General features: G+C 44.3%; 1 protein-coding gene across 10 annotated transcripts in view; it reads left to right on the plus strand.

The window, feature by feature from the left end:
* The window catches only part of LOC111846294 (protein NLRC3-like), a 303,153-nt gene that overhangs the window by 272,841 nt on the left and 12,614 nt on the right, over positions 1–17,698 (plus strand). For 5 of the 10 annotated variants that reach the window (XM_072710940.1, XM_072710944.1, XM_072710946.1 and 2 more), the window contains exons 1-7: positions 597–645; positions 753–837; positions 10,581–10,710; positions 11,063–12,333; positions 13,634–13,723; positions 15,459–15,548; positions 17,574–17,663. The exons of 1 other annotated variant lie outside the window; for it this stretch is intronic. In XM_072710940.1, the coding sequence (XP_072567041.1) occupies positions 11,997–12,333; positions 13,634–13,723; positions 15,459–15,548; positions 17,574–17,663 (607 nt within the window). In that variant the 5' untranslated portion in view covers positions 597–645; positions 753–837; positions 10,581–10,710; positions 11,063–11,996. Of the gene's footprint in view, positions 1–596; positions 646–752; positions 838–10,580; positions 10,711–11,062; positions 12,334–13,633; positions 13,724–15,458; positions 15,549–17,573; positions 17,664–17,698 lie in introns of those variants that run through there. 4 more of the 10 variants (XM_072710943.1, XM_072710942.1, XM_072710941.1 and 1 more) reach the window with 4 other exon arrangements.

Here is a 17,698-nt window from a genome sequence, read left to right on the forward strand (position 1 = left end):
TAAACTGTCAGGCACATGCTACAAATCTTACTGCAAGTCAATGGCCCTGTTCACACCTGGTATTAACATGCGTCCTGGGTGATCCGATCACAAGTCATTGGTCATTTTTTAATTATTATCTTTATTAAATTTTACAGTAAAATCAAGATACTCCACATCAATTGATTGCAGGGTAATTCTTAAAGAAACCACAAAACCATTTTGACCACTAGATGGCGCCACAGACCGTCAACAGCAGCTCAGAGACTAACATGACCCTGGGTTCTGCTGAAATTGGTTAATACGCTTAACCAGTTATTTTTTTGTTTTCAAAATATAAACCACTAAACACAAAATATTAGTGTATTTTCTAAAATTAAAAGCCACAAGTAGGCCTACTTGAATTTTGCCAATACTGTGTGTGAAATATTACCTCTAATATATACGTGTAAATGGTCATTTATATCGAATAAAATTGCTTGTGCAAAACCTATTTCCTTATTTTAACAAGATAAACATTGTAGTAAGTCAAATAAGAAGGTCTCTAAAATACATCGCAACTAAGACGGCTGCTTATTTTACCGCGGATATTCGTAATCCGGATGTAATTCGACTTCCGGTTGTGCGTCAACAGGATATTTAGTATAGAAGTCGGAGCCGGTTCGGGTAATTTTATTACATGCTTATTAGACTATGATTATTATAAATAATAATTTTGAGTTACTACTCCAATTCGTCATGAAGATTTCATTCTGATACCTTTGTTTTTACAGCAACGCAACAATGTTGCCAAGCGCTGTTGTTTGACGTGGCCGCCAGCGAAAGCTCCCCAGCGTCTTTCTCGAACTGAGATTCTAGGTAGGCCTAAACTTTTATTTTCAATCGATACGTTAATAAATATTATCCTTTCTCAATTTTGCAAAAGTGTATTTGTTGGAAAATGCAATGTATTTGTTTGGCATTCGGGTAACGCTTTTATGCATTTGCTAAACAACCTCATTTGGTAATCTATTTTGCAGAATTAAAGACTATGGCAAATTTAATTATACAAAAATAATACATGTTGATTTGAACAAGATAAAGTTTGTAATAAGTAGATATAAAAACAATTGAGAACATATTATAACGGCAAAATCAGGTATACAACTTAATACTACCACAGATAACTTTGTAAACGGCAAACAACGAATCCTTGCAATGATTTTTTGCAATTCTGGCAAAATACAGTGTCCGAAAAATATAGATATGCTGAGTTTGGGAGCGGAGCGATGATAATTTCCGTTCGTCGCTCACAGACCGGTATTTCAAGATATCAGTGCAGGTGTCGCTTAAGTCTTTTTTCAAATATCCCGCTTCGGCCGAAATGCTTTCGCTCCTGCTCCAATCACATGTTCTGATAGATATAAGTACTGTATTATAGTTTTAAAAGAGATGAGGGATATTATTATCCAACCTTTAACTTTACTATTCCAGAAATCCTTATCTGCTGGTGTGATACCTTCTGATTGGAAGCATGCTAATATAACGCCCATATCCGGAAAAGGGGATAGAAGTAATCCAGCAAATAATTATTAGTTTAACTTACATAACTGGAAAACTAATGGAAGCTATAATTCAAGCGAAAATGGTAGATTACCTGGATACAAATAACATTCTGAGGGATAGCCAACATGTATTTAGGAGAGGCAGATCCCGTTTAACTAATCTACTTGATTGAAATGTATGGTATTTGTTTATTCCACTCCAGGTTTAATATTTTGTTTGTCTGTAGCTTTTACTTAGGTGTGTATTTTTTTACTGTATCTGGTGCTTGTTCCAGTAAATGTTGTTGTTGTGGGTTTTTTTTTATTATTATTTATATATACATATACTGTTTGTGGATTCTGGTTTATTTTGTATTTTCAGAAAATTTTTTGAAAATCTGTTATAAATAAAGTTTAAAAAAAAAAAAAACTAATCTACTTGAGTTCCTTGAGGAAGCTACAAGAGAAATTCATCATAAAAGGCCTACAAAGTTATCTACTTAGATTTCCAGAAGGCCTTTGATGTTGTCCCCCACAAACGGCTCCTGCTTAAGATCAAAGCAGCAGGGATTTTAGGAACTGTAGCAGCTTGGATTGAAAACTGGTTAACAGACAGGAAGCAGCGAGTAGTTATTAGAGGCACAATGTCACAGTGGGCCTGCGTTCATAGTGGGGTACCGCAGGGTTCAATTTTAGGACCACTATTCCTAATTTACATTAATGATATTGACACCAATACATACAGTAAACTGGTTAAATTTGCAGATGACACCAAGGTGGGTGGTATAGTAGATACTGATCTAGCAGCACAGAAGCTACAACAGGATCTTAATTTAATTAGCAACTGGGCTGATACATTACAGATGAAATTTAACGTAGATAAATGTAAGGTAATCCATGCAGGGAGCAGAAACATAAAGTACAGATATTTTATGGGTTCCACTGAAATAAAGGTAGCTGATTATGAGAAAGACCTTGGTGTGTATGTTGATGTTTTCATGTCCCACTCTTGCCAGTTGTATCAACATTGCAATTTGAGATGTCTGCACACATATATAACAGTTCTTACCTTGTAAATAGTCTGCTTTTGTATTTAACCGTGTAAATACGCCTTTGATGTAGCTAATTTTAGGTTTATAATGTAATAATATAGATTTGCCGTAAGATTTCCTGCGCAGGTCTGACAGCATGAGTATCATGCCAGATGCTGGAAACGTACATTTTTTGTTTCACCTGAGTTGATTTATATAACAGATAACATTATTTAATAGTTGTTAAAAAGCGGAAACTTCCACGAATATGAAATCGCCAATAAACTACGTCTATTTATCCAACGTGTTATATAATACATACTGTGTTTGAAAACTTTTCAACTGTATGATTTCAGGACGGATCAGCCACTCTGTTAGGAACATTATGGCTTTTTGGTTGCGGGTTTTAGCTTCGCTGCTGCTATTAACACTAATGGCCAAATTGGGGCCCGAAGCAGAATTTTATTTTGAGCCCCCCCATTACAAAATGACTGTATCACGAAATGCCATTTAGGTTTGCAACCTTTTTAGTAGAAACACATCAAATGAGCCTCCTCTGGTTTTGACTTTTTCTTTCTTTTGCTTGCTCCCAATTCATATCGCCGTTTGGAGGCCATCTCTCCACCTGCACGGATCCAACTGCCTGTCAGCGCATTTGACCGCTGATTGGTCCGATGCTGCATTCTGTCAATCATTGCGGCAACGTGTGCGGTGTCAGATTACTCATCTCTTTTTTTTTTTTTCCTCTCCTGCCTTGGGCTGACTTGGTGCTCTACGTGCGCCACTTGGCAGCGATGCACATCCTTTGCGCATCCGTCCCCTTGCGGAAAATGGGGCCCCCCTTGGATCGTGGGGCCCTACACACAGCGCATGTTCTGCGTGTAGGGAGGGGCGGCGTTGCTAATGGAACATTAGCGCAGACAAAGGGCTGCACACGCCGAACTACGCTTCGCGGTTAAAGGTGTTTGACATTCATTGGCGTCGGAAGCTTCGGCTCTAGTGCTAAACCACAACCGAAAAGACTACAAACGCTGCGCCGGTTAAAATAGAAGCGCCCCATCAGGTTTTAAATCATAAAATCATAGAAAGATTGAGCTGATTTTGCCCAAATATAAGGGTAATGATTACTTAATCAGTACTAAACAGACCATGAGTATTAAACTAAGGAAGCTTATCGCATATGGGAGTTAACACGACTGACAAAATAGCACTGGGTTAAATGGTTAGCGCTGGGATCGAGAATGTTTGCGATTGGTGGATCGTTCTGTGATCGACATGCATATTTCGCTGCCAGTGCAAAGCTGCATGTCGGCCTTGTATCCAAAAACCTTTAAATTAACCTAAATTATAAGACAGATTTTCATGGATTGTTTAAGAATAAGAACAGCGTGACATTTGTTAGTTTAGCAAAAACACCAAAAGCGTTGTCCAATCCGCTTAATTTAATTTGCGTTACTTAACATTGCACGTTCTGCGATGTGACTATTGATGGGCCGAATGGCCCCCTCTCGTTTGTAAATTTCTTATGTTCTTATGCACTTGCGTACATTATGACGATGCTAAAACGATATATCATGCAGCCCTAATCCTAACAGTTCTGGATGCTGTTCAGCCAAATGGCTATTTCAATATTAGTCTAAATACTAGAACTCGTGGCCATAAGTGGAAATTAGCAGGAGAACATTTTAAAACGAATTTGAGGAAGCACTTCTTTACACAGCGTGTAGTTAGAGTATGGAATAGTCTTCCTGCTAGTGTAGCGCAAGCTAAAACCCTGGGTTCCTTTAGATCAGAGCTAGATAAGATTTTAACAACTCTGAGCTATTAGTTAAGTTCTCCCCAAATGAGCTTGATGGGCCGAATGGCCTCCTCTTGTTTGTAAATTTCTTATGTTCGTACTAATAAAAGCAATAATATTAGAAAAGCCTCATAAAACTAAAAAATCCTCAAGGCATGTTGTAGTGGTTCAGACAGTTGTGTTTCTCTGTTTATGACTTGAACTATTTACTTGGGTCTCTTTAGAAGAGGTGTTAACAGTTTTAAATGAAGATAAGATGACATTTAGGGTGTTTTATAGCTGCAGAGCAAGCACACTTCTGTGAATTCATGAAAATTCCATTGTTTTCAATTAAGGTATGACCTCTACGGGAGCCGACACCTTATCGTGGTGGAGGGGTTTGCGTGTTCCAGTGATCCCAGGAGCTAAGTTGCCCGGGGCTTTATGCCCCTGGTAGGGTCACCCAAGGCAAACAGGTCCTGGGTGAGGAACCAGACGAAGTGCGGCCCACAAGACCCCCAATGATGAATAAAATATTGGATCCATGATTTCGCTTGCCCGGACGCGGGTCAATGGGGCCCCCTCCTGGAGCCAGACCTGGGGGTGGGGCTCGATGGCGAGCTCCTGGTGGCCAGGCCTACACCCATGGGGCCTGGTCGGGCACAGCCCAAATGAGGCACATGGGTCCCCCCTCCAATGGGCTCACCACCTGTAGGAGGGGCCATAGGGGTCGGGTGCGTTGTGAGCTGGGCAGTGGCCAAAGGCGGGGACCTTGGCTGTCCGATCCTCGGCTGCAGAAGCTAGCTCTAGGGACATGGAATGTCACCTCTCTGGTGGGGAAGGAGCCTGAGCTGGTGCGCGAGGCTGCGAGGTTCTGACTAGATATAGTCGGGCTCGCCTCGATGCACGGCTTGGGCTCTGGAACCAGTCTCCTCGAAGGGGGTTGGACCCTCTTCCACTCTGGAGTTGCTCACGGGGAGAGGCGCCGAGCTGGGGTGGGCATACTTATTGCTCCCTGGCTGGGCGCCTGTACATTGGGGTTTACCGCAGTAGACGAGAGGATAGCCTCCCTTCGCCTTCGAATGGGGGGACGGGTCCTGACTGTTGTTTGCGCTTATGCGCCAAACGGCAGCTCAGAATACCCACCCTTTTTGGAGTCCTTGGAAGGGGTGTTGGAGAGCACTCCCCCCGGGGACTCTCAAGTTCTGCTGGGGGACTTCAATGCCCATGTGGGCAATGACAGTGAGACCTGGAGTGGCGTGATTGGGAGGAACGGCCCCCCCGATTTGAACCCGAGTGGTGTTCTGTTGTTGGACTTCTGTGCTCGTCACGGATTGTCCATAATGAACACCATGTTCAGGCATAAGGGTGTTCATATGTGCACTTGGCACCAGGACACCCTAGGCCGCAGTTCGATGATCGACTTTGTGGTCGTGTCATCGGACTTGCGGCCGCATGTCTTGGACACTCGGGTGAAGAGAGGGGCGGAGCTGTCAACTGATCACTACCTGGTGGTGGGTTGGCTCCACTGGTGGGGGAGGAAGCCGGCCAGGCCTGGCAGGCCCAAGCGTATAGTGAGGGTCTGTTGGGAACGTCTGGCGGAATCCCCTGTCAGAGGGAGTTTCAACTCCTACCTCCGGCAGAACTTCTCCCATGTTCCGGGGGAGGCGGGGGACATAGAGTCCGAATGGGCCATGTTCTGCGCCTCCATTGTGGAGGCGGCTGACCGGAGCTGTGGCCATAAGGTGGTCGGTGCTTGTCGCGGCGGCAATCCCCGAACCCGCTGGTGGACACCGGTGGTGAGGGATGCCGTCAAGCTGAAGAAGGAGTCCTATCGGGCCTTTTTGGCCTGTGGGACTCTGGAAGCAGCTGATGAGTACCGGCAGGCTAAGCGGAACGCGGCTTCGGCGGTCACTGAGGCAAAAACTCGGGTATGGGAGGAGTTTGGCGAGGCCATGGAGAATGACTTCCGGACGGCTTCGAGGAGATTCTGGTCCACCATCCGGCGTCTCAGGGCGGGAAAGCGGTGCAGCATCAACACTGTTTATGGTGGGGATGGTGCGCTGCTGACCTCAGCTCGGGATGTTGTGGGTCGGTGGAAAGAATACTTCGAAGACCTCCTCAATCCCACCGACACGCCTTCCAATGAGGAAGCAGAGTCTGGGGACTTGGGGGTGGACTTGCCTATCTCTGGGGCAGAGGTTGCTGAGGTGGTTAAAAAGCTCCTCGGTGGCCGGGCCCCGGGGGTGGATGAGATCCGCCCGGAGTTCCTCAAGGCTCTGGATGTTGCGAGGCTGTCTTGGTTGACACGCATCTGCGGCATTGCGTGGACATCGGGGGCGGTGCCTCTGGATTGGCAGACCGGGGTGGTGGTCCCCATCTTTAAGAAGGGAGACCGGAGGGTGTGTTCCAACTATAGGGGAATCACACTCCTCAGCCTCCCTGGTAAGGTCTATTCGGGGGTGCTGGAGAGGAGGGTCCGTCGGATAGTCGAACCTCGGATTCAGGAGGAGCAGTGTGGTTTTCGTCTTGGCCGTGGAACAGTGGACCAGCTCTATACTCTCGGCAGGGTCCTGGAGGGTGCGTGGGAGTTTGCCCAACCAGTCTACATGTGCTTTGTGGACTTGGAGAAGACATTCGACCGCGTCCCTCGGGGAGTCCTGTGGGGAGTGCTCCGGGAGTACGGGGTGCAGGACTGCCTTATAATGGCTGTTTGGTCCCTGTACGACCGGTGTCAGAGCTTGGTCCGCATTGCCGGCAGTAAGTCGGACTCGTTCCCGGTGAGGGTTGGACTCCGCCAGGGCTGCCCTTTATCACCGATTCTGTTCATAACCTTTATGGACAGAATTTCTAGGCGCAGCCAGGGCGTTGAGGGTGTCCGGTTTGGTGACCTCAGGATTAGGTCTCTGCTTTTTGCAGATGATGTGGTTCTGTTGGCCTCATCAGACCGTGACCTTCGGCTCTCACTGGAACAGTTCGCAGCCGAGTGTGAAGCGGCTGGAATGAAAATCAGCACCTCCAAATCCGAGACCATGGTCCTCAGCCGGAAAAGGGTGGAGTGCTCTCTCCAGGTCGGGGAGGAGGTCCTTCCCCAAGTGGAGGAGTTTAAGTATCTCGGGGTCTTGTTCACGAGTGAGGGAAGGATGGAGCGGGAGATTGACAGGCGGATCGGTGCGGCGTCAGCAGTGATGCGGGCGCTGCATCGGTCGGTCGTGGTGAAGAAGGAGCTGAGCCAAAAGGCAAAGCTCTCGATTTACCGGTCAATCTACGTTCCTACCCTCACCTATGGTCATGAGCTGTGGGTAGTGACCGAAAGAACAAGATCGCGAGTGCAAGCGGCTGAAATGAGTTTTCTCCGCAGGGTGGCTGGGCTCTCCCTTAGAGACAGGGTAAGGAGCTCGGTCATTCGGGAGAGACTCGGAGTAGAGCCGCTGCTTCTCCGCATCGAGAGGAGCCAGATGAGGTGGCTCGGGCATCTGCTTAGGATGCCTCCTGGACGCCTCCCTGGTGAGGTGTTCCGGGCATGTCCCACTGGGAGGAGGTCCCGGGGACGACCCAGGACACGCTGGAGGGACTATGTCTCTCGGCTGGCCTGGGAACGCCTCGGGATCCCCCCAGAGGAGCTGGAGGAAGTGGCCGGGGAGAGGGAAGTCTGGGTTTTCCTGCTGAGACTGCTGCCCCCGCGACCCGACCTCGGATGGATTGAATGGATGGATGGATGGTATGAACATCCCCCAACGAGATGGCTAAGGTATCTTTCATTCAGGGCTTTACCAAAAATGTCATGTGACTGATTTTTTTTTCCATTTCTTTTTTATATATAGAATTGGGTCTCTTTAGGAGAAATTATTTGGTTTTTCATGACAGAATGACATTTAGGGTGTTTTATGGCCCCAGATCAAGCAGACTCAATATCAATATCAATATCAGTAATCAATATTCCACTATTTCCAATTGGGGTCTGCACAGCCCCCAAACTTGTGTAAACAAGCATTTGAATTTTACCTCTTGTAGTAAACTAGAGCCAAAGTGGCGGCTTAGTCCGTGATATAATCGGATTCTGTTTTAATTTAGTATGCTTAAACGGAGCTACAAACCCCTTTTGGGGTATGTGGATACCCTACAGGTGGCTAGGTTCAGGTAGCGTGTTGTATGCTAATTTTTACCGACAAGTTCCTTATTCATTTGTGTTCTCCGGAACAGATGCTTTTGTGTTTGTATGCCGTTGTTGGTTATTACTTTTTATAATGAGCACTGTTAATGCAATGTGTTATGTTTCACATACCCAGAAAATAGCAATACGTCCTGAGGTCGTCCTTAGGACGTCCTCTTTTGGTCTGGATGTCGTCCATCCAAATGGGAGGTTATTCAAAGTCCTGAGGACGACTTTAAGGGATGTCCAAACAATGTCTAGGTGACCTAGTATGGACCTTATAAGTACATTCTCAGGATCAGAACATTCTGAGAATATATTATGGACATTAAATCCATGCAAATCCTAGATCATGACCGTTGTCTCGTTCTGACAGGAATTTAATGTTGATTTAATAGGTTTAAAAGCAAGAACACTAAAATAATACAAGGTTATACTTAAGTATCCTTTAACATATTTCATCACTTTATACCCGTTACTATGATACTTTGAGAATTTTGCTAACATTTTATATACAAAGAAAAGGTTTGCTTCTTACCCATCCTGTCTAAACTTCTAAACAGTGCATCTAAACAGTTATAATATTGCTTGATTTACAAAAAACACATACGTTAAATATATCACATCACATGATATTTTTTTCTGACAGTTTTCACTTAGAAACCCCCCACCCTCTGTTAAAATGGTTTAGTCTAAACTCCCGCTCCGGGGTGCCTGTTCCAAAAGCACAGTAGTATCTTGCATAGCTGGGAATTGTGCCCCCTGCTGGCGGACACTCACTCACAGAGCTGTGAGCAAAGACGCTTTGTGAGTGTGGAGTGTAAACCAGCCCTAACATTTAGTCTACATGAAAACCCTGCCCTATGCCTAACCTAGGCCACAGACAAGCTTCGGCTGAAACACACAAACTCTGTATCAAAGACAGTAAATACATATCGAGAGAGTTCAACACCCACGCAGTCTGGTAACTTAACCATCCCTGTAACATTGCTGGGCTTCAAGTCCCAGACATACTTCTGTAGTGTTAGCTTGGTTAATTAATGTTATATTGGGGCATCTTGCCGTAACATTTATGTCATTGTAAGTTAGCGGAATTAACAAACCACCTCAAATTAAATAAACATCTAGCTAACGTTATAAAAACCTAAACATATTGTGACAAATTATAACATTTACGCAAATCATAACATTAATCTCAGGGTTAATCTAAAGTTAATGCATTAATAACTACTTTAGAATTTACAAGTCTCTACAGAGCCAGCTGGCTAACAATATACAAACAACATGTGACGGCAGATTATATCTTACTAAAGTAACACTGGGGAGTGGATCCATGACACTATAGATAACGTTATTGATTTACCAAGCTTACTTGCTGATTATGTATCTAAATTTCTTACTTAATGCTGTCTTTCATTGCTGATTGTTCCTCCTTTAGTCGTCTTTCGTGCGCTGTCAGTTTCTGCACCACATCAACGACAAACTCAAAAATGTCACACAGGATTCTGTCATGCTTGCATATTATTGATCGCACACATCCAGAGATGGGTGTGGTGAAGCCGTCTGAAATATTTGCACGCAGTTCTGTTGCCGGGCAGAATTTTGCAGGGCACCAAGGCCACTGTGGCCTCTGAACATGGATTTTCAAAGGGGCATCAAAGCCTGAAAGAGGGGCAATGACGTCCATGGCCGTCGGTGAAATTCCTGCCGTCGCCCGTGATCTATTAGGTTGTTTACGGTACAGGTTTATATTTGCGCACCATCACATGCCGGGTCTTCTGCTGGTTCTTAAGTGTGGCCATGAGTTATTCCAGCCTTTGGCAGAAATCAAAATATGAAATTTAGTAAAATAAATAAATTAACAAACAAGCAGTACGGCATGACTAGAAACAAAAAATCAATGTAATGCTTAATTGGCTCAGATGAATAACTCACAAGAAGTGTAGTAACTGTTATGCTGAATTTTACCTGTGAAAGTGATTAGAATTGGTTCTGTTTGGAAGTATAAGACTTGGACAAGTATGTTAAAAGGAGTAGTTATTAAAACGAGATTCTAAACATTTCATAACACATTTAAGAAATATAACAGCAATATAACAGCATTTTATCCCATTCAGTTCCTGTTGTGTGGTGTGACAGTGACAGACAGAAGTGGCCAGGATCTACAAAAGTGCCCGGTCCAGACAGCCCAAGAACCTGTAAACAAGGACCAGGTTCCGGAACTTCGGTGTGAAAGCGCCTAATGAGGTGAGTAATGAAACCAACAGGTACAAACAATTCCAAGAAGGAGGTTATTCCAAACTGAGAACAGCTATGGGCCGCTGGGCTCTGGTCTGTGACAAATGCAGCCCTCCAGAGCATGTAGATGGGAAAGTGCTTTAAAGTCCTCAATTCAATGGCTACACGCCTTTTTTTTTGCACACAGTAAAATACGGCCCACAGTTGTTAGTCCAAATGATCATTGCACATATCTACCTGTAATTTAAAACTGACTGGTTTCCTTTGGTTGAAAGATATTATAGCCTATAAAATGAAATTTGAATATAAAACATATATAACATATGTAATATATAACATTACTTCTGTTTTTTGATTACAGAGTTGGACTACAATACATGGGAACTGGTAATATTTACAACCATAATCATCTAAGTGATGGCTCACTGTTCCAATGAGGAGGTATGGATGTAACGTCTTGGCATAAGATGCATGTCGTTAGGGCTGTAAATACCAGAAACTGAGAGACAGGAAGCCTTAAGTTGATAACATGGACAACTGTTTTCAGCTGAAGCTTGCTGAATATAGCAGACAAAAAGCTCCCTCTCCGCAGTGCTCTTCCTCAGGCTACTTCCTTACCATACTGCACTGCACCAAATGATACAGACGTACTGTAACAGAACAGAATAACTTAGCAGACAAAAAGCTCACTTTCTGCAGTGCTCTTCCTCAGGCTACTTCCTTACCATACCGCACTGCACCAAATGATACAGACGTACTGTAACAGAACAGAATAACTTATCAGACAAAAAGCTCACTCTCCACAGTGCTCTTCCTCAGGCTACTTCCTTACCATACTGCACTGCACCAAATGTTACAGACGTACTGTAACAGAACAGAATAACTTATCAGACAAAAAGCTCACTCTCTGCAGTGCTATTCCTCAGGCTACTTCCTTACCATACCGCACTGCACCAAATGTTACAGACGTACTGTAACAGAACAGAATAACTTATCATTCAAAAATCTCACTCTCTGCAGTGCTCTTCCTCAGGCTACTTCCTTACCATACTGCACTGCACCAAATGTTACAGACGTACTGTAACAGAACAGAATAACTTAGCAGGCAAACAGCTCACTCTCTGCAGTGCTCTTCCTCTATCTAATCTGGTTAAATAAAGTTTTATGAATAATACAGAACATAAACACACACTTTGTGCTTCTTATAGTAATGAAAGAATCACAACAGGTGTCTCCAGCAGACATATAAGACTGTGAGCAGGAAACCTGCCTTCTGTTAACGGAAAGGTCAGTGCATGTGTGTGAGTGACCATGTACGGGTTTGTGAGTCTCATGGACTCATCTCCGACATTCTGCAGGCCCAGACCTCGCTCCCCGACCTCTTGCTCCGTTCTCTGGAGGAGCTCACTGAAGATGACCTGAATAAAATTAAATTTCACCTGATTCACCCGGCATATGAAAAGTATCAGCCCATTCCCAGGGGTCAGCTGGAGAATTTGAACAGAAGCGACATCGCCGACATGATGATACGTTCCTATGGTGAAGACGGTGCTCTCAATGTCATGCTTGGTATCCTGAAGAAGATGAACCAGAATGACCTTGTTCAGAGACTGGGTAACATCCTGCAGAAGTGTAATCATATTTTTGAACTTTCTTGTTTTTTGTATAAATGGTAACCTTTCTAATCTTTTGAAAAATTAACATATTGTGTTGCATTATATGGGAAATGATGACGTTTGTTAGATACTGATGCTGAAGACAGAAATGAAGCCAGGTGACGTTGGACCCCCTACTTGGGAGTTTTTGGTTCCTTTCCTCTGTTGTCGTCTGACTTTCTTTCATTTCTTTGTCTTCTGTTTTGAGTGTTTTTGAATTATTCTGTATAAATGATGCAGGAATATATCCCAACATGCCCATGTAAAGCACCTTGGACTTGGTAGTGAAAGGCGCTATATAAAATACATTGACTTGAACCCTGTATTTCAGGGCAGCCCGTGGCATAGGCAGTACAGGAAAATGCCACCTTGGACTTGGTAGTGAAAGGCGCTATATAAAATACATTGACTTGAACCCTGTATATCAGGGCGGCCTGTGGCATAGGCAGTACAGGAAAATGCCACCTTGGACTCGGGAGTGAAAGGCGCTATATGAAATACATTAACTTGAACTCTGTATATCAGGATGCCCCGTGGCATAGGCAGTACAGGAAAATGCCACCTTGGACTCAGGAGTGAAAGGCGCTATATAAAATACGTTGACTTGAACCCTGTATATCAGGGCGGCCCATGGCATAGGCAGTACAGGAAAATGCCACCTTGGACTCGGTAGTGAAAGGCGCTATATAAAATACGTTGACTTGAACCCTGTATATCAGGGCGGCCCGTGGCATAGGCAGTACAGGAAAATGCCACCTTGGACTCGGTAGTGAAAGGCGCTATATAAAATACGTTGACTTGAACCCTGTATATCAGGGCGCCCCGTGGCATAGGCAGTACAGGAACATGCCACCTTGGACTCGGTAGTGAAAGGCGCTATATAAAATACATTGACTTGAACCCTGTATATCAGGGCGGCCCGTGGCATAGGCAGTACAGGAAAATGCCACCTTGGACTCGGTAGTGAAAGGCGCTATATAAAATACATTGACTTGAACCCTGTATATCAGGGCGGCCCGTGGCATAGGCAGTACAGGAACATGTCAGGGGCGCCGTCCATTCAAAAGGGGCAGAATGGGAAGGGGGAGAATTAAAATTTTGACTTTTACTATATTGATTTACTACTATTTTACACTATTATTTCAACATTATAAAAAGCTTTTTAAACAAACAATATTTTTTGCTTTGTCCGCAATATCACACACTGTGGCGCCTTTAAGTGACATTGATACGATTGATAAGTGTGTGACACGATTAATGGTATCTAATTCAAACAGACACTATCATGTCAGAAAGACCAAAGCCCTCCGGTGCCCAGGGAAGAAAAAGAAGAAGAGGAGAGGAGGAAAAACGGGAAAAAGACAGAGGTAATAATCACTAATCAGAGTAATTACCGTGTTACTGTCTGTGGTCCGTGGAGCAGAGTGTTAATAGCTTACCTTGGATAATTCGGCATTTGCTAATTTAATAAATAGCTAAAATTAATGTCAGTTATTCCCAGTGTAAATTCATTAGGAAAAGTTGGAAATACTTTTCAGGTGTTTGGGATCGGGAATAACCTACAGCATCATTGTCAGAAATACACTTTATCTTTAAAGTGTCCTGCTGCACCTGCATGGACCGTCCACTGTGTCTGTCTCAGGATAGTAACTGTAATAGGCAAATAAAATGCTTTTCTGTTCCCATCCCCCTTTTTAACTAATAGTTTAAAACCTTTGCATTTTTATTACTGATTAGTCTTATATGCACAGCAAACAGCATCATCATGTGAGCGACGTGCTCATTGAATGAGGTTTTGTGCATGAATGCCAGCCAGCTGTAATTTCTCTTGCTGTTTACTTTGTGTTTAGAAAGATATAATCTGGCGTAGGTGCTGTTATTGGCCGGGTTTAATGCCACCCCAGCCAGGGCCGGTCAGTCCTATAGGCGACATAGGCGGCCGCCTAGGGCACCACCTTCTGAGGGGGCGCCGACTTGCCAGCCAGTTTCACTTTGCCTCAAGCAGGGGGCGCCGGTGGTGATGTTCTCCTAGGGCTCCACATCAGCTAGGACCGGAACTGCTGTACAGACATCTGGGGCTTCAGTAAGAATATGTAGGATGTGGAATTTAAAGCTTAATTTTAACACAATGAAATAGTAAAAGGTGTTTGTATGTGGGGGGGGGGGGGATTAGGTATCCCAACAAAAATGCCCTGTTATTTCTACGGTGCGGGGACCATAGCTCAGGTCCCCACTAACATCGGTGAATGCAATCAAAAAACTAAACATGCCAAAAATCTCATATTTTGTTTGGTAACTTATGGTTAAGGTTAGGGCTGGGTAGGGGTTAAGGTAGTCATGTTGGGCTCAGGGCAGCCCGTGGCATAGGCAGTACAGGGAAATACCACCTTGGACTCGGTAGTGAAAGGCGCTATATAAAATACATTGACTTGAACCCTGTTTATCAGGGCGGCCCGTGGCATAGGCAGTACAGGAAAATGCCACCTTGGACTCGGTAGTGAAAGGCGCTATATAAAATACATTGACCTGAACCCTGTATATCAGGGCGGCCCGTGGCATAGGCAGTACAGGAAAATGCCACCTTGGACTCGGTAGTGAAAGGCGCTATATAAAATACGTTGACTTGAACCCTGTATATCAGGGCGCCCCGTGGCATAGGCAGTACAGGAACATGCCACCTTGGACTCGGTAGTGAAAGGCGCTATATAAAATACATTGACTTGAACCCTGTATATCAGGGCGGCCCGTGGCATAGGCAGTACAGGAAAATGCCACCTTGGACTCGGTAGTGAAAGGCGCTATATAAAATACATTGACTTGAACCCTGTATATCAGGGCGGCCCGTGGCATAGGCAGTACAGGAACATGTCAGGGGCGCCGTCCATTCAAAAGGGGCAGAATGGGAAGGGGGAGAATTAAAATTTTGACTTTTACTATATTGATTTACTACTATTTTACACTATTATTTCAACATTATAAAAAGCTTTTTAAACAAACAATATTTTTTGCTTTGTCCGCAATATCACACACTGTGGCGCCTTTAAGTGACATTGATACGATTGATAAGTGTGTGACACGATTAATGGTATCTAATTCAAACAGACACTATCATGTCAGAAAGACCAAAGCCCTCCGGTGCCCAGGGAAGAAAAAGAAGAAGAGGAGAGGAGGAAAAACGGGAAAAAGACAGAGGTAATAATCACTAATCAGAGTAATTACCGTGTTACTGTCTGTGGTCCGTGGAGCAGAGTGTTAATAGCTTACCTTGGATAATTCGGCATTTGCTAATTTAATAAATAGCTAAAATTAATGTCAGTTATTCCCAGTGTAAATTCATTAGGAAAAGTTGGAAATACTTTTCAGGTGTTTGGGATCGGGAATAACCTACAGCATCATTGTCAGAAATACACTTTATCTTTAAAGTGTCCTGCTGCACCTGCATGGACCGTCCACTGTGTCTGTCTCAGGATAGTAACTGTAATAGGCAAATAAAATGCTTTTCTGTTCCCATCCCCCTTTTTAACTAATAGTTTAAAACCTTTGCATTTTTATTACTGATTAGTCTTATATGCACAGCAAACAGCATCATCATGTGAGCGACGTGCTCATTGAATGAGGTTTTGTGCATGAATGCCAGCCAGCTGTAATTTCTCTTGCTGTTTACTTTGTGTTTAGAAAGATATAATCTGGCGTAGGTGCTGTTATTGGCCGGGTTTAATGCCACCCCAGCCAGGGCCGGTCAGTCCTATAGGCGACATAGGCGGCCGCCTAGGGCACCACCTTCTGAGGGGGCGCCGACTTGCCAGCCAGTTTCACTTTGCCTCAAGCAGGGGGCGCCGGTGGTGATGTTCTCCTAGGGCTCCACATCAGCTAGGACCGGAACTGCTGTACAGACATCTGGGGCTTCAGTAAGAATATGTAGGATGTGGAATTTAAAGCTTAATTTTAACACAATGAAATAGTAAAAGGTGTTTGTATGTGGGGGGGGGGGGGATTAGGTATCCCAACAAAAATGCCCTGTTATTTCTACGGTGCGGGGACCATAGCTCAGGTCCCCACTAACATCGGTGAATGCAATCAAAAAACTAAACATGCCAAAAATCTCATATTTTGTTTGGTAACTTATGGTTAAGGTTAGGGCTGGGTAGGGGTTAAGGTAGTCATGTTGGGCTCAGGGCAGCCCGTGGCATAGGCAGTACAGGGAAATACCACCTTGGACTCGGTAGTGAAAGGCGCTATATAAAATACATTGACTTGAACCCTGTTTATCAGGGCGGCCCGTGGCATAGGCAGTACAGGAAAATGCCACCTTGGACTCGGTAGTGAAAGGCGCTATATAAAATACATTGACCTGAACCCTGTATATCAGGGCGGCCCGTGGCATAGGCAGTACAGGAAAATGCCACGTTGGACTCGGTAGTGAAAGGCGCTATATAAAATACATTGACTTGAACCCTATATATCAGGGCGGCCAGTGGCATAGGCAGTACAGGAAAATGCCACCTTGGACTCGGTAATGAAAGGCGCTATATAAAATACATTGACTTGAACCCTGTATATCAGGGCGGCCCGTGGCATAGGCAGTACAGGAACATGCCACCTTGGACTCGGTAGTGAAAGGCGCTATATAAAATACATTGACCTGAACCCTGTATATCAGGACGGCCCGTGGCATAGGCAGTACAGGAAAATGCCACCTTGGACTTGGTAGTGAAAGGCGCTATATAAAATACATTGACCTGAACCCTGTATATCAGGGCGGCCTGTGGCATAGGCAGTACAGGAAAATGCCACCTTGGACTCGGTAGTGAAAGGCGCTATATAAAATACATTGACTTGAACCCTGTATATCAGGGCGGCCCGTGGCATAGGCAGTACAGGAACATGCCACCTTGGACTTGGTAGTGAAAGGCGCTATATAAAATACGTTGACTTGAACCCTGTATATCAGGACGCCCCGTGGCATAGGCAGTACAGGAACATGTCAGGGGCGCCGTCCATTCAAAAGGGGCAGAAAGGGAAGGGGAAAATTAAGATTTTGACTTTTACTATATTGATTTACTACTATTTTACACTATTATTTCAACATTATAAAAAGCTTTTTAAACAAACAATATTTTTTGCTTTGTCCGCAATATCACACACTGTGGCGCCTTTAAGTGACATTGATACGATTGATAAGTGTGTGACACGATTAATGGTATCTAATTCAAACAGACACTATCATGTCAGAAAGACCAAAGCCCTCCGGTGCCCAGGGAAGAAAAAGAAGAAGAGAAGAGGAGGAAAAACAGGAAAAAGACAGAGGTAATAATCACTAATCAGAGTAATTACCGTGTTAC

Source organism: Paramormyrops kingsleyae, chromosome 4 (assembly GCF_048594095.1).
Source record: "Paramormyrops kingsleyae isolate MSU_618 chromosome 4, PKINGS_0.4, whole genome shotgun sequence".
Classification (NCBI taxonomy): domain Eukaryota; kingdom Metazoa; phylum Chordata; class Actinopteri; order Osteoglossiformes; family Mormyridae; genus Paramormyrops; species Paramormyrops kingsleyae.